The sequence below is a fragment of the Penicillium antarcticum genome (assembly GCF_028974205.1).
Source record: "Penicillium antarcticum strain IBT 31339 chromosome Unknown utg000005l_segment0_segment0, whole genome shotgun sequence".
NCBI classification, from domain to species: Eukaryota; Fungi; Ascomycota; class Eurotiomycetes; order Eurotiales; family Aspergillaceae; genus Penicillium; species Penicillium antarcticum.
Genome location: NW_026695303.1, coordinates 3,042,003 through 3,065,346, shown reverse-complemented (window position 1 = coordinate 3,065,346; position 23,344 = coordinate 3,042,003). Strand labels below are relative to the sequence as shown.

At 47.5% G+C, this 23,344-nt stretch overlaps 8 protein-coding genes across 8 annotated transcripts; 3 read left to right on the top strand and 5 right to left on the bottom strand.

Moving 5' to 3' along the window:
- Positions 1-5: 5 nt before the first annotated feature.
- On the top strand, positions 6-1,453 carry N7508_005805 (Clr5 domain-containing protein; the record flags this gene model as incomplete). The annotated part of the gene is made up of 4 exons (XM_058463871.1): positions 6-160; positions 253-494; positions 561-971; positions 1,224-1,453. 4 exons carry the CDS (start codon positions 6-8, stop codon positions 1,451-1,453), a joined length of 1,038 nt encoding a protein of 345 aa, XP_058320349.1.
- Positions 1,454-3,922: 2,469 nt separating this feature from the next.
- On the bottom strand, positions 3,923-5,437 carry pex13 (peroxin PEX13; the record flags this gene model as incomplete). The annotated part of the gene is made up of 3 exons (XM_058463870.1): positions 3,923-4,710; positions 4,765-5,280; positions 5,392-5,437. 3 exons carry the CDS (start codon positions 5,435-5,437, stop codon positions 3,923-3,925), a joined length of 1,350 nt encoding a protein of 449 aa, XP_058320348.1.
- A 722-nt stretch (positions 5,438-6,159) lies between these two features.
- On the bottom strand, positions 6,160-8,152 carry N7508_005803 (ER oxidoreductin; the record flags this gene model as incomplete). Its single annotated transcript, XM_058463869.1, has 3 exons — positions 6,160-6,343; positions 6,402-7,990; positions 8,051-8,152. The coding sequence occupies 3 exons, from the start codon at positions 8,150-8,152 to the stop codon at positions 6,160-6,162; spliced, it is 1,875 nt and encodes a 624-aa protein (XP_058320347.1).
- A 2,455-nt stretch (positions 8,153-10,607) lies between these two features.
- Positions 10,608-12,340, bottom strand: N7508_005802 (uncharacterized protein; the record flags this gene model as incomplete). Its single annotated transcript, XM_058463868.1, has 8 exons — positions 10,608-10,868; positions 10,917-11,001; positions 11,077-11,246; positions 11,304-11,735; positions 11,863-11,944; positions 12,004-12,079; positions 12,133-12,257; positions 12,327-12,340. 8 exons carry the CDS (start codon positions 12,338-12,340, stop codon positions 10,608-10,610), a joined length of 1,245 nt encoding a protein of 414 aa, XP_058320346.1.
- Positions 12,341-13,276: 936 nt separating this feature from the next.
- Positions 13,277-14,573, top strand: N7508_005801 (fungal specific transcription factor domain-containing protein; the record flags this gene model as incomplete). Its single annotated transcript, XM_058463867.1, has 2 exons — positions 13,277-13,443; positions 13,493-14,573. The coding sequence occupies 2 exons, from the start codon at positions 13,277-13,279 to the stop codon at positions 14,571-14,573; spliced, it is 1,248 nt and encodes a 415-aa protein (XP_058320345.1).
- A 508-nt stretch (positions 14,574-15,081) lies between these two features.
- Positions 15,082-16,891, top strand: N7508_005800 (uncharacterized protein; the record flags this gene model as incomplete). Its single annotated transcript, XM_058463866.1, has 8 exons — positions 15,082-15,367; positions 15,423-15,498; positions 15,549-15,580; positions 15,738-15,880; positions 15,937-16,024; positions 16,082-16,435; positions 16,488-16,598; positions 16,659-16,891. 8 exons carry the CDS (start codon positions 15,082-15,084, stop codon positions 16,889-16,891), a joined length of 1,323 nt encoding a protein of 440 aa, XP_058320344.1.
- Positions 16,892-17,860: 969 nt separating this feature from the next.
- Positions 17,861-19,321, bottom strand: N7508_005799 (uncharacterized protein; the record flags this gene model as incomplete). The annotated part of the gene is made up of 1 exon (XM_058463865.1): positions 17,861-19,321. One exon carries the CDS (start codon positions 19,319-19,321, stop codon positions 17,861-17,863), a length of 1,461 nt encoding a protein of 486 aa, XP_058320343.1.
- A 1,008-nt stretch (positions 19,322-20,329) lies between these two features.
- Positions 20,330-22,020, bottom strand: N7508_005798 (cytochrome P450; the record flags this gene model as incomplete). The annotated part of the gene is made up of 5 exons (XM_058463864.1): positions 20,330-20,501; positions 20,559-20,725; positions 20,790-20,897; positions 20,946-21,781; positions 21,831-22,020. 5 exons carry the CDS (start codon positions 22,018-22,020, stop codon positions 20,330-20,332), a joined length of 1,473 nt encoding a protein of 490 aa, XP_058320342.1.
- Positions 22,021-23,344: the final 1,324 nt, after the last annotated feature.

The window sequence follows — 23,344 nt, the reverse complement described above, 5'->3', positions numbered from 1 at the left end:
CCAGTATGGACAAACCGTTCTCTCCCCCGATCTTTCGTCCTCGCCGATCGGACGACTGGCATGAATATCGCGAAACTATTGAGCAGCTCTACCGCAATGATCAGCTGAAACTGCGCGATGTCAAACGCATCATGGAGCGCGATTACAAATTCTATGCCTCGTAATGCTTTTCTTTTCTTTCACTTCTCTTCTTTTTACTCTCTCTTTCTCTCTCTGTGTGTGTGTGCGTGTATAGAGCCTAACTTCTATCAGAGAAAAACAATACAAAGATCGTCTGGCGGCATGGCATGTCCGGAAGAATATCAAGGCCAAAGAGGTCCACATCATGCTTCGCAAGCAACAGAAACGCGCCGCCCAGGGGAAGCAGACTGCTTTCCGGGTGAATGGACAAAACGTCGACCCTAAACGTATCGCTCGTTTTGTTCGTCGCTACGGTACATCGTGGGATACGAACCAAAAGGAAGCGGAAACAGAGCCTCAAAGCCCTGAACCTCGTGAGTCTACCCCTACTATATGGTATAGTATAGTATCGTCCCGCTCGATCCATACTAACAAACCAGAAACCCCCTCGGACATGACCTGCTACACGCCCGAACCAGCAGAAGAATCAAGCGCCACAACACCCATCTCCCCACTGCCGGACATGCATTCACCAAGAGAGATGCCCCCATTCCCACTCGGCTCATACGGTAATTCAAGCTCGGACTCCAGGGTGAGCGTCATACCGAATGATATTGATTGCCGGTATCTATCTCTAGACCCAAACCACCTCGAATCCCTCCCAGACCTGATCATAGACGACGATCCTGCCATGCCACTGACCATGCCCCGACACGGGCACACCCACGCCACGTCTCACAGCCAGAGCCACCATGGCCATGGTCACGGCCAAAGCCATGCCCAGAGCCACGCCCCAACTCACGCCTTTTACCACAACGCTGGCGTTGGCATCGGCTCCTCTATCGGCGTGGGTAATCATATCTCACATGGCAGCCACGGCTCGTCGCATGTCAGCCATGTTAGCCATGGCTCTCATGGTAGTCACGCATCCCATGGCCATATTCCTCTTTCATTGCCGCATCCGCACTCATCGAATTCCATTTCCATGCATCAGCCTTTGCATCATCAACAGCATCAACCCTCGCATCACCAGCATCAGCATCAGCATCAGCATCAGCATCAGCATCATCCAGCGCCGGCGCCTTTGCCTGTTTCCCTTCCAGCTGTTTCGTCTCCTGCACCTGTGACTGGTTCCGCTTCCGTATCCGCTTCTAGGGATTTGGAGGATGCGCCTGGTGAGGAGGATGTTCATCCGCCTGATTGGAATACTATTGAGTCATTCCAGACTCGGTTGCAGGGTCTTGATTATACGCTTACGCAGACTATGTCGAAGTGGGCTAGGGAGGGGGATCCTAATCAGGAGATTCCTCATCATGAGGGGTTGGGGATGTGATTTGGTGTTCTTCTCTTCTTCTTTCTTTTTCTCTTGTTCTTCAGCTTGCTTTCTTCTCTTCCCCCTTTAATGATGCTTGTCTTCCATTTTAGCGTGTGAGCCTGTCTTCTCCCTTTTGTGATCTTCCCATTCCACTCTTGTTTGATGTTCTTCTTTATGTACATGGATCGTGCTTACTTTCATCGTTGGAGGAGTTTGCATTTCTTATTCTAATTTCCTTCAGACATAGGTCAGGCGAGGAAAAGTCATAGCATGGGCGTTCTCATTCTCTTTAGATTGGTGATGGTGATGGTGATGTGGTGATGGCGATCTATGCATATACATTATGGCTTCTATGATTCTGTGTATCCTGACTTGCAAGTATGGGTAGCGAGACGAGAGCGAGGAACGGAAGAAAGGAAGAAACGTCCTCGACAAACATACATCCCGCTCAACTGATCTTCGTCTTACCCACCTGAGACATTCTCTACTCTCTGCCGTCCCTTTACTTAACCCCCACTTCAACCCCCACGAGATGCTACAATACTCCGTGGACCCCCACTACTACAATACTGTTACTGCTGCTGCTCCTGCTCCTCTCACTGCTCCTCCGAATCTCTCCCCGAACGCAGTAACCCTCCGCCACTCCACCCAAAAGATACCCAATACTCACCCGACATGATGACCAAATCCGGGCCATTCATCCGAGTTCAAGTCCCAGTCCGGGATAATCCACGCACGGTGCGTTACCATGCCCAGTCCGGTGACAGCAGACCAGACCCCAGACATTGGATAGAGGGGAGAGGGGAGAAGAAGAGAGACGATCGAGATGGAGATATACAGTACGCCGTAATCAGTAATCAGTAGTTGTCTACTCCCTTCCGTTCTCAGAGTGATCCTGAGCGGAGGGGAGAAGTACTGACTGAACCTAGCTACCCGAGGGATCTATGAGGTTGGCGTGTCAATCAGGTATACAAAATAGGTTGATAGTGTAGTCTAGAAACAATGACAGTGGAGTACAATCAGACACAACTTGCTACATGCTCTTCTACTCTTCTTGATAGCTGAAGTTGAATTTGAAGCTGGGGAAGGCCTTTCACTTACAGTACGTGGAGCTAAATATAGTACACCTCGAACGAAAAAGGCCGAGAAAATACCCTTGACTACTGTACTGTACATCCTTCTACGGTAAAGTAGTCAACCTACTTTCCACTTTTGCCCTCTCTTACATCCTCACATAACCCCATAACGTACAGTACTTTCAATAACACCAGAACCCCTATTCACCCCAACCCAGCCCACAAAGCCAAGCCAAGCAAACCCCATAAACAAACAAAAAGCCAAATCCCAATCAAGACCAGCACCACACCACCGGATCCAAAAGGCATCCTTTGACATTCCAATCTGGGCTGGTGATGTGACATGGAGTCTGTAGATGCAACATGCCGATTGTGGGAGTGCATCCTCGTCTTCGATCCTGGGCTTTGGTTCTTGGATTGGACTTGACTTGGATTTGGAGTGAGTTTTTAGTCACGTATGTTGTGTTGGCTGGTGGGACTTATTAACGTGATATAGGAAAATAGAACATGGATACGAGTAGTGATATTGAGATTAGTATATATGGGAGTATGGGCATGGATATGATGATTACTAATATAAACAAGGATAGTTAATGAGATACAGGGATGCGTAGGCGAGAGGGGGTTGGTACTCAAGCAAGACACATACGGAATACATGTGCCTCACATACGGGTAATCGCATTGCATGTTTATTCAAATCCAGTAAGTGTATGTGATATCAAAAGAAACATAGCCTCGGGTTGACATTGGGCTGAAATTTTTGATATTCGACATGTCAGTTTTGGACTTTTGGACTTGTGCTTGGACTTTGGCTTTGGATTTCTGGTTCTCTGTGGGGACGCGGAACGGTAGGGCCGTTTGGCCCACTGTGGGTATCTTTTAGACGGGCACGGGTGCGGCAGGGGTGGTCAGTGTTGAGGGGTGATTACTCTATAGTTTACATTTACAGTATACAGTAGGGTTGATGTTATCATGTCCATGCATTGCATTGCAAGTTGTTAAATACATAAATCCAAATGGGACCAGAGAGACCGTCGCTAAAATGAATCCAATCCAGAAACGAAAAGAATAAGAAAGAAAGGGGAAAAAAAAGCAAGAGAGGAAGAATTGAGATAGGAGGAGTAGGAAAGCGTAAACTGTGGACGTTTACTCAATCCTGGGGATAAGAGGACGAGTAGGATGTCTGGACAGGAGATGAACTGTCGTCATGTGTTCCTGCCAGCAGATCATAAGGGAAACCTCCAGCCGCACGCTCGTGGGGATATATAAGAATGAGCAAAGGTGAGGGTGGGAATGGGGGATAGGAAGAGGGGGAAGAGAGCTTTTGACCAAATCACATCCTGCTCCAACCGTCTAGCATGCCAAAGAACAGAATAAGAAACCCAACTAGGTATCAGACATTTATGGGGTTCAAGAGTAGAAAGTGCTCTTCTGGAAGCTCTCGGGTGAGATATCACCCATCTTGCCATTCAGCTCAGGCTTCTGCTCGGGCTTGGACAGCGAGGATAGACTCTGTGTGCGGGCCTCGGTGGCATCGCCCTTCAATGACGTAGTGCGAGAACCGGGTTCGCTGCCGGTGGTGATCGCTTGCTGGGTGGGTCGACGCTGGATGGTCTCCAGGTATGGACCGGGAAGGTAGCCGACGCGCCCGTCGCGGGCACGGCAACGCCACCACTCCGAGGCATTGCCCATAGGGTCGGACTTGCTGAGGACGGCGACGATGTCGCCTTTCTTCACAGCGAGATCGATTCCGTTGCTCTCCTGCGTCTCAGGAGTGTAGTCGTAGAGGAGACGACAGAAGTCCAGCTTGGATGGGTCGAGAGATGCCGAGCCGGGCTCGCCGTTGGGGCCGACCAGCTGCTGGCGGCGACGGGCCTCTTCTTCCTGGGACCGTGCCAGCGCCTTGATGAGCTTACCCATCAGGTAGGGCAGACCGAACACGGCAATCAAGAACATGAAGAAAGGCTTTTTCGATGGCTTAGCAGGAGCCGGCGAGCCATCAGGGAGGGTAGTGGCTGCGCGTCCACCCATGAAAGCCGCGAAAGCAGCAGGAGTCAAAGACGTAGCATCAGCAGGCGGAGGACGACCAGTCAACTTGGCGATCAAAGTCCTGAACCACCGAATAATCGTGAAAATACCCAGAGCCGAGCCGAGGGTATTGCGCAGGTTTCCAAACTGCTCTGCGACCGAGACCATCGCTAGAAAAAAGCGTCAGCAAACACCCCCACACATCCCAATAACGAAGAACTCACCAAAGAAAGAACTGTGAGTAGCCATATAAGTACTCTCCAGCATCTGAGCAAAGCCCCCAAACGCACCGACAATACTCTCAATCATATGGAAAGTCGCCTGGGTACTCTGCCCAAACGAGTTCGTCAAACTGTTAGGATCATTGGGATCCTGTCCCGGCATGCCGCCGTACATCCCTCCCATGCCCATACCACCCATACCACCCATGCCGCCATACATGCTACTCCCGTAGCCGCCATAGCCACCGTACATGGAGCCCATGCCGCCCATGGAGCCGAAGCGGGAGTACGGCGACGAGTAACCACCCATACCGCCGTATCCTGTTCCGTAGCCGCCTGTGCCTAGCCGGGAGGCTCCATAGGGAGAGTAGTTTGAGGCGGTGTTGTTCACCACTGAGTTGAGGGCGCTGGGTCGGGATGGGAGGTCGGGTGTGGACGCCGTTGCGGGGGTGGTTGAAGTCATTGCTGTTGAGGCTGCTGGGGTGCCAGCGATTGGTGCTGTTGATAGTGTGTTTCCTGCTGGAGGGAGAGTTAGTATACCCCGACTGTGACTGACTGTGACTGTGGAGGAGATGGATCGCGCTCGGCTCTTGCGAGTTGTGAGGCGATCACGATAAGATTCTGACTTACCGGCGCCCGCTCTCTCCCACGGTTTTGGTGGCGAAGCCGTCGCCATGAGATTGTTTTCAGCGTACTTGCATCGAGGTCTAGATCAGATATGGGAGGATGAGAATCCGGGGGGTGTCGAAGAGGCGGAAAAGTCGCATGTGGCCGGAGTGGAGATACCGAGGTCGGGGTTTGCCGATTGTTACATAACCGACAGTATACGATATACTCTGGGCCTGCTATTTATTAAGTTGTACATATATACATATGTACAGATAGAAATACGCCGCAGAATCATACTACTGTTCTACTACTCTATTTTCTCTATATACCTCTCTGACTGATGGATTTTTCACGGTGAATTCTCGGTGGCGAATGCGTGTACCTTCCGCCTTGGGCGACCGAGGCAGATCTCGCACTGTAGCCAAGGCATAGTATAGAGTATTTCATGAACCACATTGATATATAGAGGTCTTCAAGTAGACATCACTATCTACTCTGTAAATATATTTGGGCATACAAGGGGTTTCTTCTCCTATCTATTGACCGCAAGTCCCCAACTTCCCCGCTGCATTTGCCGCGCCACTCGGAAAACACCCGTATAGACCGAGCCGACCTACTGTACCTATCACCGTGTTTACATGTATATATATATCATCATAGTCAAATTCTAATATCAAATCAACTGAATATAGATTCACAACTCCAAACCGAAACCCAAACCAAGTCTACAAACGCCGCACAAAGCCGTATATGTACAGTGTATGCCAATGCCAATGAATAATGAATATATCAGAGCTCATCACGAGCTTGGGCCTGATTCTGAGCCTGAGCCTGGGCCTGAGCTTCCTCATAAGCCCGGAGCTTGGTATGTTGACGCGGCTCAGGGGCCTTCAGCTTCCATGGCCGAGGGGGAACAGGTAGACCGAGCCAGTAGTTGTAAAGACGCATGGATTCAAGTGCTCCGAGTTGGAATCTGCAGTAATGAGTATCAGTCTCGAACAATACGCAGTAGAATGTGAGAATTGACTTACAATGTCCTAGGGAGATCAATCCAGGTCTGGAAGATATACCCGACCGTTCCCCAGATCATGTTCCATTCGACCATAAATTCCTCAATAACGCCGGCGTTTGGGTTGCGTGGTGGGCGTTCCCAGGGGTAACGTGTCGGCGCTTCCCGGCCGTAGACGTAATCCTCTTCATTTTCGTTCTCGTAGTAATAGTTTCCAGCGCCATCTTGGAGTAGGCGCCGTTGGGGCTTTTCACCGTGGGCGCTCGCTTGGTGTCTAGAAGGGACGGCGCCGTGGACGGGGAACATGTGCGTGTTGCCGGTGATAAGAGCTCGCTTCATACTACGCGCAGCAGCAAGGCTGTGAGAGATACGACCGAGCGTGTTAACCAGGGCAACTAGCTCGGTGCGGTGCAAGGTTGGGTTCTCGCCATTCTTGGTCTCGTCGTACTCGAAGAGGACCTTGAGTGCGGTTCCGTAGCCCTTGACTTGGAGCTTACCCCATAGACGGCACTTGTCGCAGCCGACACAATCCATCAGTCTGCTGACGTTGCGGAAGCGGTTGCGGAAGTCCTCCTTCAGACCGAGTGCGCCGGGGTCTTGAAACATGATATTCTCGTCAAAGATTTGGGGGATATCCGATAGTGTGCTGGTCAGCTTGTTGACGCGCCCCTTGGTCTTGAGGTCCTGTGCTGGGTCGCTGGTACAGAAGGTGTAGCCCTCAAGGTGTTTGCGGAGTTTTGCCACGGCGCGTGATACCAGCGCGTAGTTGAAGTACATGTTGGAAATGCGCTCGGGATGATCGTGGAGACGGTCCTTGTAGCATTGCACATTGGGGTGCCACTGGCCGGTTGTTTGGTTGAGGTAGTCCCAGCAAAGATGGGTTGAAATGGAAGCATGCATGCCACTGATAAGTCGGTGGAAGACGCGCTTCTCCAGACACTCATTGTCTAACGGCAAACCTTCCAGGCGCTGCGACTCCTTCTGGAGCACATTGCGGAAGTCCGAGGCTGCCTGGAGACCACCCATGGGGACATTCAGCGTTTGTTCCTCCAGTTCCTCAACGGGCTTAAGGAAACAGTTCTCGTTGTAGATCGCATCCCACACTTGGTGTGCGCCTTCACCCGAGTATCCCGTGAACCGCTCCGGGTTGTCCACCAAGCTCACGTAGTCGCCCTTCCCGGCGGAACCCTCGTCCTCCGGAACACAGTAGTCGCGGTCGTCGCACTCGTCGTCGTATTCAACTACACAACTTTCGCCAACATCCTCTCCCAGCTCTCCTTGTAGGGGTCGCTCTTTCGGACGTTGTTGTTGGATCTTGCGTGGCGGATGGATTGCTTTTGGGCCTTCCAGTTTGCTCAATTCCTCTGCGCGCCATGTGAGAGGGATGTCTTCTTCGGAGTCAATAGTGTTTACAGAGCAGGCAATATTGCCACACATGCTGTTCGCATCGTTCCAGAAAGGACATTCTTTATTGAAGAGGTTGAGGCGATAATATGAGAAGAAGTCCGTGTCTTGCGTGAGAGAGTTGAGGGTCGTAAAAATCATGTCGTTAATACCGTCGATAGAGCCGTAGGATACGCAAGCGTCTGAAACCATAGCCGAAGGCTCGAGCTATAGAGAAAAAGCTGTTAGTTATCTGGTCCGAACTTCCGGCGCGCTCTCTTGACTTACAGCACACTTGGTTGGATCCAATGGAGTGCCATTATCGCTGGCATTGCTAAGCCCCGCAAATGCGAATACGGTTGCATATAACAACCTCGCCGCAGACCGCATCTTGCCCTCCAATTTATGATAACAGAGTGAGCCAAGTCACTGTAACAGCACGGTGGCGTAAAGCCAGAGGTTCAGGCTATTAGTTGTGCAAATTGCGCGTAAATAGAAAAATCAGAAAAATGTATTGCGAAAAGACAAATAATAAGGAATGCCGGGGTCAAAGAAAAACAGATGTGAGGACAAGCTGGCCTCGAATGTGAAGATCGATAATGGCCTGACTGTGGAGGCGGTTGATTGGTCAATATTTATGGGGCCCTGGATTTGAGCCTCGTTAACTCCGAAATATACTTGGAGGATGTTACTGCGCTGGCACTATATGGCCTGATATTCTCCTATAACCCGGGCAATTTACTTGTCGGCTTATGTAGGCGTTATTATTCCGACTATTATACAGGATACGTGGCTATGGCCCGAATGAGTATTGCCTATGGATCAGGGTCTATCCCACTTTGCATTGATTATAAATCTTGCCACCTGTAACGTGATAACGTATTGCCCGAGCGACCGAATTGACCGAGCGGCCCCACCAAAAAGCCATCTCAAAAATTAACATCTCTTGTTTACCACAATGATAATGCCCCCCCAACGGTCTGATCGAAGGAGAAAATTATTAGAACAGGAGGGTCGTCTTTTATTAGCTATAAAAGCTATAAAAGATGGTAAATATCCCTCTGCTGCAGCTGCTGCGCGGTCTTTTGATTTACCAGTCTCAACTTTGAAGGCCCGCCTTAAGGGGCGTGAAGCTGCTTCTGAAAAACGACACAATCGCTTTATTTTCTCTGAGGTTGAAGAGCAATCGATTGAAAAATGGCTCTTGGATATGGATACGAGGGGTGCTGCTCTTACATTGCCTATGTTGAGAGATATGGCCAATTTACTCCGTCATGCCCAAAAAGCAATCCCCTCTACTGTTGGTAGAGATTGGGCATCTCACTTTGTCAAACGACATCCAAATTTGTCCACACGATTATCTCGAAAATACGACTATCAAAGGGCTCTTTCAGAGGACCCTCGAATTATCAAACCATGGTTTGATTTGGTCCAAAATACCATTGAAAAATGGGGTATCACTTCGGATGATATTTTCAACTTTGATGAGTCTGGTTTTGCCATGGGAGTTGGTACCACACAAAGGATTATTACCTCAGCTGAGTACCATGGGAAAAGAACCCTCTTACAAGCTGGGAATCGCGAGTGGGTGACTTCAATTGAGTGCATTAGAGCTGATGGAAGTGTTCATCCTCCACTCTTCGTTTTCAAGGGGAAACTTTTTCCTGAACATCTACGCATCCCCCTTGATTCAAATCAACCTGGATCTCGATTGACTGTGAGCAAAAATGGCTGGACTACAAATGAAATTGGTTTATGGTGGTTGAAATCTCAGTTTATTCCAAATATTGGGAAAAGAGTTGGAAAATACTGCCTCTTAGTCCTTGATGGTCATGGGAGTCATTTAACTCCTGAATTCGATCGAATTTGTGAAGAAAATGATATTATTGCTATCTGTATGCCTTCTCATGCCTCGCATCTTTTACAACCTTTGGATGTGGGTTGTTTTTCGGTTTTGAAGAGGCTTTATGGAGGAGCGGTTTCAACCATGATGCGGAATGGAGTCAATTCTATTGATAAGGAAGATTTCCTTGAATTGATTGCAGATGCAAGAAAGGGAGCTTTTAAGACCTCTACTATCCAGAATAGCTTTTTAGCTACTGGATTAGCACCATTCAATGCTAGTAGAGTCTTGGAAAAGCTTAATGTATGCCTGGATGAACTTCCTCCTCTTGATATTCTTCCTAAGCGACCACTATCTTCTGGCAGTGATAGTGATCCAAATACTCTCTGGACTCTCTCAAAGTTCTCAAAATCGCAATCTCGGATCAAAAAAGGTCTGGAATCCTCTTCGTCCATCCTTTCTTCACCAACCAAACGGGAGATTGAGAGGACCTATGAAATGACCATAAAAGTGGTCCATCATCATATTTTTCTTCAGAATCGCTGCGACCAATTGGAGGCTTCAAATAAGAAACAGATCAAAAAACGAGCCATCAAACATAAGTTCACTAGCCAGAGGGGTATTTTCGGGAGTCGGGAGGATGGTCAGGATGATGTAGTTGTTGAGGATGATGGTATCAGTGAAGATATATCTTTGCAAGAGTTGCCTGAAGAACCACCTGCAGAACCTGCTTTACCGTCTATGCCTACGGTTAGGCGGCAGGTCACCTGCTCTGGATGTGGGATTAAAGGTCATACCTATGTTAAATGCCCTACACGTATTAAATAGCAAAATTTGAGTCAATTTTGTGGCATTAGTCGTGGTTAAAAATTGAAGGTTTTTTGATTTTTGGTAGGGCCGCTCGGTCAATTCGGTCGCTCGGGCAATACGTTATCACGTTAACTTGTGTACATGCCTTAATAAGCATAGGCCTTGACCTCTCCCAAGGCCCTCCTCTTCTTATTAGCAAAAAACACACTCAACACAAACAAACAATAGCAAAGCAGCATTAGTCCAATGGCCAGTAGGGTATCCGCGTGCCTTCTCATTCGCCTTATAAATCCAAACCCCGACAATCTGCCCAGGAGCACCGAACGAGATATTCAACGCAATAGCCAGTCCAGCAGCACCAGTCGAATCAATATTAGACGACAGCCAACCAAGAAGAGGCGATATGCAAGAAAACGCTCCACTGGATGCTACGATCAGGCAACCGTACCGATGCTAATGACCCGTTAGTGCCGATCCTGTCGCAAGGGGTTGAGAACGTACCAAGTACGCATCTACTGGGAGAACAGCTGATGCCAAGAAACCCATAGCGCCGATAAATGAGAATGCGGCGGAGTGTAGACCTCGACTGTATTGCATGATATGAGATCTAGTTAGAACATCTTCTCTTGTAAGGGGGTCATTCTTTGAATGCATGACATACGCGTTGAAATGATCCGCTGACCATGACACTGCAAGTGTTACCACATATGCAGCTGCATAAGGTGGAACGGTCATTAGTTGAGCTTGGAGATTTTGATATGCCAGACCAGCTGTGATGGATGGTGTAAAGAGCGATAGACTGGAGAAGGGTGTCGAAATGCCGAAATAAATCTGCTTTGCGTTAGCAATTGACTGTCCAAAGCTCTAGATCATGAGAAAACAACGAACAGCGTAATGTCCACAAAGCCGCCAATCTGTCAGAACACTCTTGATACCAGCCCACGTCACTGCAGCCGCATTTCCCTTGGACCCTTCGTGCTTCAGTCTCTCTATCGCCAATTCCCGCTCCTCATCTCTCAACCATTCCGCCGTCTCGGGGTAATCTGGTAAAACAAACCAGACAAGAATGGCAGAAGCACACGATGGGACACCCTCAATAATAAATAGCCATCGCCAGGCTGATAATCCGAGTGCACCGTTCATAAATCCAACACCGTAGGCAATGGCTCCTCCAAAAGCACCCGCCAGTGTAGCAGATGCTAGAATGAGTGCAACACGGAGAGACCGTTCTGAGACTCGATACCAGAATGTGAGGTAGTATACCAGTCCTGGGAATAGGCCTGCTTCGATTACTCCCAAGAGGAAGCGGATGCCTGTTACCTGGCCAAAGTTGTGAGCTCCGCCTAAGCCTATTGTTATTGCGCCTCAAGAGAACATGAGGAAAGCGATCCATCTCTACGTTATATCGGTTAGATATTGTTCTCTTTTTGTGAGTGAAATGACAAACACTTGGCTTTAGCTTCTTGAGTAGATAATTTGAGGGGACTTCGAAGATGGCATATGCAATGAGGAATACCATTGGGGAGATGCTGAAATATATCCATTAGTACTTGTATTCCAGCACATGTTCAAGGGGTTTCTGGCGTACATGTATTGGTAATTGGACATCTTTGTCTCCGTGAGAAGATCATTGCCCTCACTTTCATTGAGAACCTTCGCATTACCTGAAAAAGAGCGTAAGTGTCACATGCCAATTGAAATATAAGAAACTATATACCAATATTGGACCGATCCAAATAGCAAAGCAAGTAAATAAATGCAGATAGAGGTAGAATCTTCACATCCTGCTTCCGCACTAGTGCTTTCACAACATTTTCGTCATACTCAGGCTCGCTATCAGAACTACATGATCCGGTCTGAGCGCAAATATTAGATTATGAGTGATGCAAAGGTAGTAGGAAGTCATCATACCGCTCGCTCGACATCTTATATGCTTTCGCTCTGGGTCATTGGCTTTTCAGTTGACATTAAGACTAGATATATATTGACTCATTTGAATCAGAATCGCGGGGAAATCAAACCCCGGGGAAATTGGCCATATTTTAAATGCGTCTGGATCAACTAGCAAACAGTTCACTGTAATATCGCACAAATCACAGCGAAGATATTCACATAGATCGGCGTCGGAGGCCGAAGCCAATAATTCCAGTTTGGCTGCTCGACTGGCACATTCGGAGCTAGGAATATCACCTCAGACGGTGATCGGACGGGCGTCCGAGCCGAGTGCGGATGCCGATGTTGGCCAATCTGCCGAGGGAGATGATGGAGAACTAGATCGTGGTGATGAGGTTATGGAAGAGGTATCATTTCTCTCGCGCCGTGCTGGGGGAGAGCATCATTTCCTGGGCTCGACTAGTGGGATTCCTTTTGCGAATTTGGTCAGTACGACTGTTGAAGTGACATCGAGGACTCCTCAAAAGGAGAGCCAGAGACGGGCTTCTGGTCTTAGTGGTGTCTTACCAGCCCCGAAATCTTCGGCTTTCCCATTTGATGCCTCTTTCTTTCCTCCGGAGCGAGTTGCTCGTGATCTTCACCACGCATATTTTGAAAAGGATCACCTTTCATACCCCTTTCTTCCTAGAGGGACTGCATTGAATGCGTTGAATAGAGCATAAGAAGACCCACAATCTCTGGAACGAGATGTCTTCGCGGGTTTCGCCTTCGATATGATCTTGGCTATCGCAACTGGGAGCGTGCATAAATTCGATTTGGAATCACTACCCAATGCTGAAGGGTATCAACTCAGAGCATCAAAAAGGCTAAATGAGGTACTACGAAGAGGCAATATACAGGCTCTGCAAGCTATTCTATTGCTCGGACAATATCGCATGATCAATTCTATCCAGCATACCTCGAGCAGTATGTGGCATATCGTTGGTATTGCGTCAAGGATGTGCTTGGAGCTCGGTCTACACCGCGAACAGGTCTATAAATTACCAAGAGGAACTGCTGGGAGCATTTCTTCAAAGCAGATGGTGGCACATGAAGTACGCCGTCGTTGCTTTTGGTGTGTTGTTGCCATGGATAGGTGAGTTACCTCCCAGACCCCCAGTATGACTCTTTAACATGACAGGTAGAGTCGTGAGCATCACACTAGGGAGATCACTTGCAATCAATCTACAAGACGCAGACATTTTACTTCCAGATCCCAGCCTAGACACTACGGTGAACCACTGTGAGTCCGACACAGACCATCTAGCACCGACATTCTGCAGAACAGCTTTATTCGTCCATATAGTACGATATCGCATAATCTGCGGCAAAATATTGTCGGCCCTTCACAACGGCTCCACTCGAACCCAGACAGACGAGGCACCAGCCCTCGCAGCACGGGAACGATTAGCCCACGAATTAGCAACCTGGCGTCGCAATACAGCAGATCTTTCTCTCTCAGACGTCGAATTATCGAGTACACTACCAGGTGACAGATCCAGCTTTCGGACGCGGGAATGGTACGAAATGCTCTATCAAAATGCCCTCTTGATGCTATACAGGCCATCACCAGGTCTCTCATCAGCCTCATCGCGAGATGCAGTAGTGCTACAGACTATATTCATCGCAGCAAAACAAGCAATAACACTCTATGCTCACCTTCACCGATCTCGGCGAATCAATTATACATGGATCACGCTGCATTCAGTCTTCATGGCGGGTCTTTCATATGTATACGCAGTTGGTCGACATTTTCGCTCTCATAAATGGAACTTGTCCACATCCACACCAACAGCCCTACTGGATAATGATCCAACCATTATCGAAATTGTGAATGATTCACGAGCATGCTCGAGCATTCTAGTCGCTATATCTGAACGATGGAATGTTACGAAGAACTGCCATGATGTTTTTAATTGTCTCAGTGATGCAATGTTGTCTTACGCTGTAGAGTATCACACCAAAAACTCTGGACCTGCGAGAGACGTGTTACCGGATACTTCTATCTCTGCTGGTGGTACGGGAAACACAACACTCAATTATTGGCCCATCGATGAGACAGGGCCAGTATCGCTGGCGGTGGATTCTGTTCTGTATGAGTGTTTTGATGATCTGCAACGCTTCCAGCCATATGGCTGTGGAGATGACCCTGTTGGACAGCTATCGCATGACTGGCTGGGAGAGATTGGGGGGACTGAATTAAATAAAATGCCTCCCATATGTTAATACAACAGGGTGATAAGTCTGTTTACAGTACCACTAATAAAGTGTTGAATAAGCGAAGCCATCAAAGAGGATGGACCGTTCCATGTATTATTTCACCAACTTTTCTTGACTTCCTTTTGCTTATTTTAAGCGCTCTAGATTATAATTGGGCAAAAATGATGGGCTCATGATATATGGTGTAGGGACTTGAAAAGAATGGCCTCTGTTGTACGAAGCCCAGATAGAATCAGCCACTACACTACATCATAACTGCTTAGGCATAGCAAAGATAAATGCCTTTATACTTCTCCACTCCCCCACATTGGGGATTGCCCAGCTTTCGGCGAGCGGCTCCGTTGTCCGATTCCCAGTTTCACTTGCACTGCTGATCTTCAGCAAATCTGGAACTCAATTGCCGGTGTTTAGCCGGGAGAGGCTACACTCTGCAGCCCAAAAGGTCTATTTTTCATCATGATGGAAAGATGTAGCTGAAACACCGCTGAAAATGAGAATAACAACTCCGCTCAATATGGTTGCCCTTGCGGCATTCTTTGGAGTTTCTGCCCTTGCAGTAGATTCTTGCACCAATTTACCTGCCCTGGCAAACGAAGTCGCCGAAATAAATGTGATATCAGCATCGTGGACCTCAAGCAATGACCTGGTTCTATCTGATTCAAGTACAGGAGCGGCACTCCCGAATCAGTATGCCTTCTGTCGGGTGAAAGGCAACATTGAATATAGTGGCAACAAGTCCCTTGGCTTTGAATTATGGTTACCAGAGCAGGACTCATACAATGAGCGATACCTCGTTGTTGGTAGGTTTGAAGTATCCCGTTGAAAGAGAGACCAAGACTGACTTAAAATGAACAGGAAATGGAGGCCTTGCAGGAACGATTGATACATCTGCCATGATGTTAAATCTCAATCGGGGCTATGCAGTGACAGCGTATGTGCCTCTCCTCTAATTAAGAAGCCTGATACTAATCTGGATCTTAGAGGGCATTCTGGCCACGACGTTGCTCTGAATGGTAACGAATCAACACAACCAGGACAGAACATCCCTTTCTTGAATAGCGCAGCTCAAACAAAGGCTTGGATTCATAACTCTATCGCCATGTTGACACCACCGACTCGAGATTTATCCGCCCTATACTACGGATCAAAGCTAAGCTTCAGTTATTTCAGCAGATGCTCAACCGGTGGAGCCCAAGGATTTGCTCTCGCACAATTGCACCCTGACTTTTTTTGATGGGATCTATACTGGTAGTCCTGGAAATTGGTACTCGCACCTCATACTGTCGTTTTTGTGGAACGCCAAGCACACAAAGGTAGAGAAAAGCTGCCTAAAATAGTCATCATTAAGATTCAAGCTAAATACTCCCAGGGTGATGGATACCTTGGTCAGTCAATTCTTAACTTCACCACAAACGCTGTCCTAGAAGAGTGCGACGGTATCGATGGAGTAGTCGACGGTCTGATCGAAAAGCCACTCAACTGCCCATTCAACATCTGCTCGCTGGCATGAGCAGACTCATCCATGGCATCAAGTACAAATGTGACATGTCTGACTCAACCCCAAATCAACGCCATCGAAGCTATCTATGCAGGGCCCACTGATAGTCGCAATGGGGATATCATCTACCCCGGTTGCACACTCGGAAGTGAGAAGGAGTGGCTGATGCAGGAGACGTCATTATATTTGAACTATACGACCCCAATCTTGCAGAACCTCGTCCTCAACAATTTGTCATTTGATATCAACCAGTTCGACTTTGGAGCAGACGTTGATGCAGTTGATGCTATTGCCAGTCCGCTCATTGATGGGATTAGCACGGACTTGAGTGCTTTCAGAAAGCGAGGCGGCAAGATGATTGTCGCGCAAGGTGAGATATAAAAGATTCCGAGTCACTGCCAGAGCTAATAAATCGAGGAAAGGCTGGGCCGATCCTTACGGCGCCCTCTGGTCCATTATGCATCTTGAGCAATTGCAGAATGCGACCGCGAATGAGGACGTGTCTGACTTTTTCAATCTGTTTATGATTCCCGGTATGGTGAACTTTGCTGATACTGGCCGATTGGCAAGATGATAATAACGCCCCAAAACAGGTGGTGGACACTGTGGTCCGGCGACGAACTTTCCCTCCGCTCCATCGACATATCATACCGATGATGTACTCCGCGCTTGGGTGGAAAACAACACATTCCCAGACTCGATCTTAACCTCCCATCCTCTAGATGGATCGAATCGCACGAGGAGGATTTGCCCTTGGCCTCAAAGTGCTCGCCTTAAACACCAAAGTTCTGATTCTGATTATGCTGAAAACTTTGTGTGCGCGTAAGTTGAGGTTTAGTGAATTATGTGCCTTGAATATAATCAGTTCTTTTCTCTTTTGCACGTATTATTCAATTGTGTGAGATTTGCCGTTGTGTACTGGTAATTTTGAGGATCTTGATCTCACTCTTGATGACCTATGCGTACAGAAATCTTCCGACTATTTTTTAACGAGAAACAATGAGTTGGACGTAACATCACTTTCACTCCATGTTTAAAAAAGACCTGGGAGCTCCAATCCAAAATGATGCCAGCCGGAAACTTTTAAAAAGAAAAAAAAGGCTTGAAAGACCATGAGGCAACACAGACCAACTTACAGAGATAGTATCAAAATAAAGAAAACTCACCAATGCAATGGAAGACGAGAACGATCGGCTCCGTGCTGGCTGTGCTTCCGCACGATATCATAAGCAATGTTATTAATAGTAGTAACGGGCATCAGAGGCGACGCATTGGGGTCAGGGCAAAGCCTACGGCTTCGGCGGGATCAGAAAATGTTGCTGTCTAATTCAATGAATTTTAGAAGCATTCTTTCTCGCAGAGGTCTCCAAATTCCATTGTGCTGCCAGCATACAGTTAGGATAGTATCAGCCTGGCTCGAGTGTTTTGGGACTCGACCCACGCTTCGGTTTTCGTGGGTTCCATTGAGGAGCCTCTAGCATTGCGCGAACTGGCCGAAGCCTACCTTTTTTTATTGGTAGACAAACGTATCCTTTGACCATTCCGACTATACAGAGCCAAAGTATTTTAACGCGATTTGAAACTGATGTACATTGACATTTGAAATCGGCTTCTATGTTTTGCACGAGAACATGTTTCTGGAAGTCTAAATGTAAAACCGCTAGGCCTGGTATGGACTACTCTATCATAGCGGTGCCTATGAGGGAATCACTATTTAGCTTATTCTTCTGTCATCTGTCGGTTGATATATATAACATATCGCCATCAGACATCCCAAAGTGAGATCCTTGTACGCCTAAAGGGGAGCCGGCGTGGTCCACCGCGCACTATAATCTTCCCCTGGTAAGGTAGCAATACGTCCTCGCGTGCCCCGCGGTGGGCCTGGCCGTAACTGGAAAATCCACTCTTTGAAGGAAACGCCAGCTTTCTCAGCATTGAAGCTATGCAAACTCCTAAAATTTGGCTCGAGGGATCCACTCAACTTGCTCAAATTATCATGCATGTCCAAACGATAGCCTCGATAACCTAGATTCTTCAAGCAAATCGATCGCAGTGAGTACTCGTCTCCGAGGAAATTCAAAACCTGTTGCCAAGCACAATTGCTCTCCTCAATCATCTCTTGGCAATCCCGGAGATCCCGTTGATGGCCGATGTGGTTGTCTGTCGGCGGCAAAGCTCCCCTCAGGTTTACTGATTCTAGGGACAGAGCCCTCAACGTCGGCCTTGCTGTGTGCAAGAAGGCCTTTAAGGTATCAAAGGTTATTTCAATCCAGTAAAGATTGAGTTCCTTTATGCTGGTGAAATTGATCCGTTGGGAGAGGTCATCAAAATATTGAGGACTCAGTGCACCGTTCAGGTCCCATTGTGAGAATGTTAGCACCTTGAGACTTGGTGCAACCATTATAAGGAGATCGACAAGGCTCCTAAACATAGAATCATCAGGCTGTATTTCACAGATGCTGGTGCAGAGATGTAAAAATTCCAATTGTCTTAGGGACGAGAGCAGAGACTGGCTTGTTTGTTTGAGTGTAACTTCCGAAGGTGGCAAAGCACAATGTTCATCGTTACATGTGTCCAGCTTTTTGATCCTCCTCTTGGAGCTTGCCACTGCCTCTAGAAGAGCCGAGAAAGCTACAGCATGGTCCTTGGCTCTGGTCTTCAAAACGTTGTGTATGGGTTTTCTAGCTCTCAACGCGAATGGATCAAATCCAAGCTGACGTCTTGCCGCGCGCCAACCGATGCACCGGAAATTGTTATTGACCGATTGACCCCAGAAAAACTCATCAGTGCTGTGTTGCAATCTGATGATTGTTAGGTTATCAAAGAGTGCAACACATTTCTTGAGAACGTTGTTAAGAGAGTCAGATTCGACGATGCTGAGATGTTCTGCTACTAGACCTTGATATGCAATATACTTAGTCTTGATCATATGGGCGGACCTTTTGCTTTTATATGAACCGGTTGCGTCACGAAAGGAATCCAGGTCCATCTCGTAATAACCTTCGAACAAAGATGGCGTTATCCATAGCTCTTGAACTCGTTTCCGAAAAATATCGTGTGCGGCGAGCTCTTCCAGCTGACAAAGACTGTTGCGGGTGAGAATGAACCCAATGCTCTTGAAAAACTGATCTGCAAAAGCTTCCAGTGACTTTATGTACACGGCTTTGCAAGTGATACGAAACGCACACCAGTCGCGCAGTTGCAAATGGCTGCAGATATCGCGTACGAGCTCCGTGGGAAGAGCCGAGACAGACATCAATAAGTATTGTGGCTTGGGTTACACTTGAAGGGGAACGACAAGGAGGACATCGGTTGAGCAGAATTTGTAGATGTCTCGATAACTTCTTTCCGTAGAGGTGGCTTTCTTGCGAGGCTTCCTAGACATCATGTGATTGATCGAGAACGTACCAAGACCCGCTAATCCACTTTCATACTGGTCCAAGTTGACCGGAAAACGTAAGTAAGAGGAATGAATTCATACAGCCTTGATACCATAGCTGTTTTAATGCCCTTATTTGCTACCGTAATGAGATACTGTCAAGGATATGGGTCAGGGGCAAGCTAACCGTTAAAGATAGGGCGTCGTGCAAAATAGAGTTCAACAAAGAACTAAAGTGAGTATACAGGTGAACCTGATTTCGAGCGTGTCTGTAGTAGAAGAAGTCAGCAAATTCCTGCCGCAAACTTGTGGCGGAGTTGCTTTCCGCCACGTTGTATCTATTACTGTTAGGTGCGAGTGTTTTGGTGCTGCCGTGGATATTGGTAAATTTGGAAGCCTAGAGTAAGAAACGAATCGACGCTTGTGTATGAACAAAAGGGTATGTCCTCGTAATTGTCGAGAAATTTGTACTCGGACACCGAATGATTGCCCGCAGGAAATTATCTGTTCTATGGTTCGGTCCCTTCGTTACTTTCGAAAAAAGAAAGGAAAAGAAAACACCTCCCGAGGAGTGTACAAAGCAAGCCAGCAAAGTGATGAGTATGGAAAATGATATTCCTGAATCTTCTGCTATTTTTGAGACTCGACAAATGGCAACTCGACAAAGGTACAAAAATACCCTTAAAGCAATAGTCACAAAGCAAACATCCAGTTGGCGGGTAATTTGTAGCCCCTTCAATGTAGAACTCACTGTTTTTGTTTTTCCAGAACCAGAATGTTAGAGCTAAGAAAAATTGTCCATCATTTCATGTCGTACATCGTGATCCATCACTTCGTTGTTGGACAACCGAGCTGCGAGGCAACTGGTGAACCAGCTGGCAAAAGCTATGAGCTTAGCGTCTTCGTGATGATGACTTTCAGCCCTCCCTTCTCCTTGGGGATTCCAAAGCCAAACTCCCTGTAAGTAACAATATTCTCGGGTCCAGTTTTGTACAAGTCCATATCAAATCGTCTGACCAAGGCAGAAATAACCAGGTACAGCTCCACCAAAGCCAAGCTAAAGTAAATGAAGTTAGCTTCATATCTCAACTGGCCAGATGAAACGATAACTTACTTGTTACCCAGGCATTGTCTGGATCCCTTAATGAAGGCGGCAATCATTGGCTCAAGACGCTGTCCGGCTTCTTGGGCGCGAATCCATCGCTCAGGATCGAATTTATGCGGATTAGGAAACAGGTCTGTGTTCATATGCATAAACCAGGATGATGTGCTCAGAAGTGTCTGGTGGTTATAATTTGTTAGCCGAGGTTATTTTGTGGTCTTCGGCATTTAGACCATTTCTTACGTTCGCGGGAATTGTCCACTCATTCAAGTGCAATGCTTCATCTGGAGCACGTCGTGGAAGTCGAGTAATCACGCCGGAAAGACGAAGTCCCTCATTAATTACTCCTCTCTAGAATTCCTGGTTAGTCTCACTCTTTCCCCTGATCGGATATCTTACCATGTAGGGCAATTGCTCGAGCTCAGCCCATGTACCACTTGAGTTTTGGGCAAGCTCCTCACGAAGCTTTAATAGCAGAGACTTGTCGTGCAGCAAGTTAAACATGATAATCTTCAGCGTTCCTGCAGTAGTCTCGGTGCCTCCGCCAATCAGTGAGAAGCCCTCGTCCTGAAGCCGATCGAGAGATCGCTCTTGTGGGGGCAGTGAAGGGTCACAGAGAGCTCCAAACATTGTGTTCTTCCCCTTGATATGACCTCCATTCTCTAACGCAACAGCGGCCTGTGCACGGACTAGCTTCTGTAATCGCAAAATCTTTGAAGCCTCGGGGGAAAGAATCTCAACAACACTGTCTGGGATCATTTTCGAAAGAGACAGGATAAAAGGGAAAAATTTCAACACATGAACAGAAGATGCAAGACTCAAAATCGACTCTGCAACCTCGTTCTTAAAATTGGGGTCATCCAGATAGTCGAGACTAACACCATACGCAAACTCCGAAATGATATCGGCAGTCAGAGCTGAGGATGCCCAATCCAGGGGGACCACGATGCCTTGATCACAGGCAGTGATGAGCCGTCCCATAAGCTTATCAACTTTACTTTGGATCATACTCTCCAGACCGGTGATAGACTTCTTCGAAAAGTAACTACTGAGAATAGCGCGCCGTGAAGCGTGCAAGTTGTGGTCGACAGTTGCGAACATCGAAGTCGGCTGTCCTGCCAACCGGACCATTCTTGGGTCCTTCTCACGCTTTCTAGTAGGACCAGCATAGATTTCCGTGTAGAAAGATGGATCTGAAACATGAAGTTCATGAGGTGTAATGCGCACAATCGGACCTTCAAACTTTAGTAGCTGATTTCAAAATTTCTACGTCGAAGTTCATACCATATTTCTTGTGCAACTCCTCAATCACGAACAGATACCGACCCCCTTGGATAACATTATAATAGAATTCATAGAGAGTCGATGCCGCAGCTAGTTTTGGTCCCGGAAACTTGCTTAAAGGATGAAGGTACAACCTGTACACAACCACACCGCAAACATAGAGAAGAACAGCGCACAGCGGAAGCAACATGGCGAGTGTGGTGTGATGTTGGGGAGTGTAGGGGCGGAAAACAAAGACCGCTTGCAATGCAGGATGTGTTCATGTATAAGTCCGTAACGAGCAATCGGCCAATCGCACCGGGGCTGACCGGGACTCTATGCAGATCCCTTATCGAATAGAAACACACATATTGCTACGTGGCATCACTCCCCAATTCCCGCTAAAAGTTAGACGCGGCAGGATTTATGTTTTCGGAATCCTAGCAATTGTGCCCCGACGCTACTCCGCGTAGTTGCATTGCAGGATTTGTGCCTTCAATAGTCAAGGGGGATGCCCGGGGTTAGTCCACAGCGTCGGAACATGCCCTAGGGCTCTACGGAGTATTAGTAAGACGTTTACATATATTAATAGATGATCTTCAGTTCTTAAATCCAACCCATGAACAATGATTTTCACAGAGAATGCCAAGTCGAGCTATATTAAAAGCGGAAGGGATACTATACACGGATTGCTATGGTCGCATTTCATTTACTTCGCTCCACTCTAAACGACCCCATCAAGCTGCATATGGTGTTCTTTGTCTCATTCCAGACCGTCATCTTCGAATTGCGCGTTCGGCTATGCACAAATCATATTAAAAGCGTGGAGGGAGTGGGCCGTCTCTCGAAAGTACATTTGTGCCCCTCGCATGGCATGACAAAGTACCATGCGTCCTAACGTTCTGTACATTTTTTCGCATGAGTGCGTTTAACCTTGACGCGGTGCATATGTGATAGATTTACATGCGTCTAGAAGGGTGAAATAGGTGTCAGAAAGTGATATATGCCACATATCTGCGAACTACAATGTGGCTTCTACTGCCCCGCACTACAACCTCCATGTGGAGTTTGGAGTTTTCTTGGCAAATTTCAACATTGGCTTGTAGTGATAGTAAATAACGCTTCTCAATCCTGGAATACTCAAGGGGCGACAGGACACCCTGCAATTGGATCTGCATTGGAACAATGATAGGCAAGTGGGCTCGAACCCGAGGCAGACACGTATATGGAGGAGCAAATGAGACACGAATCGGAGGAAAATGTCTTTTAGGTTTTGTATGGAGTACGAGTCATACGCTATGAGGATTGTTTAATGATATGTCCCTGGTCTGCCAATGACTTTGGCCCTTGCATTAAGTGTACCGGATTGTGGCGCTCGGAGAGGCTAGACTACCGCACACAGTCCATTCTTTGTATGCAAAATTGTACCGATGAGGAAGAGAACCGTTTGCTCCGGGCTTTGCTCTCCCCATGTAGATTATCGCCGAGTATGCGTCTGGTTTAGCGCCTTTTGAGGGCGCGGGTTGTCCCATAAG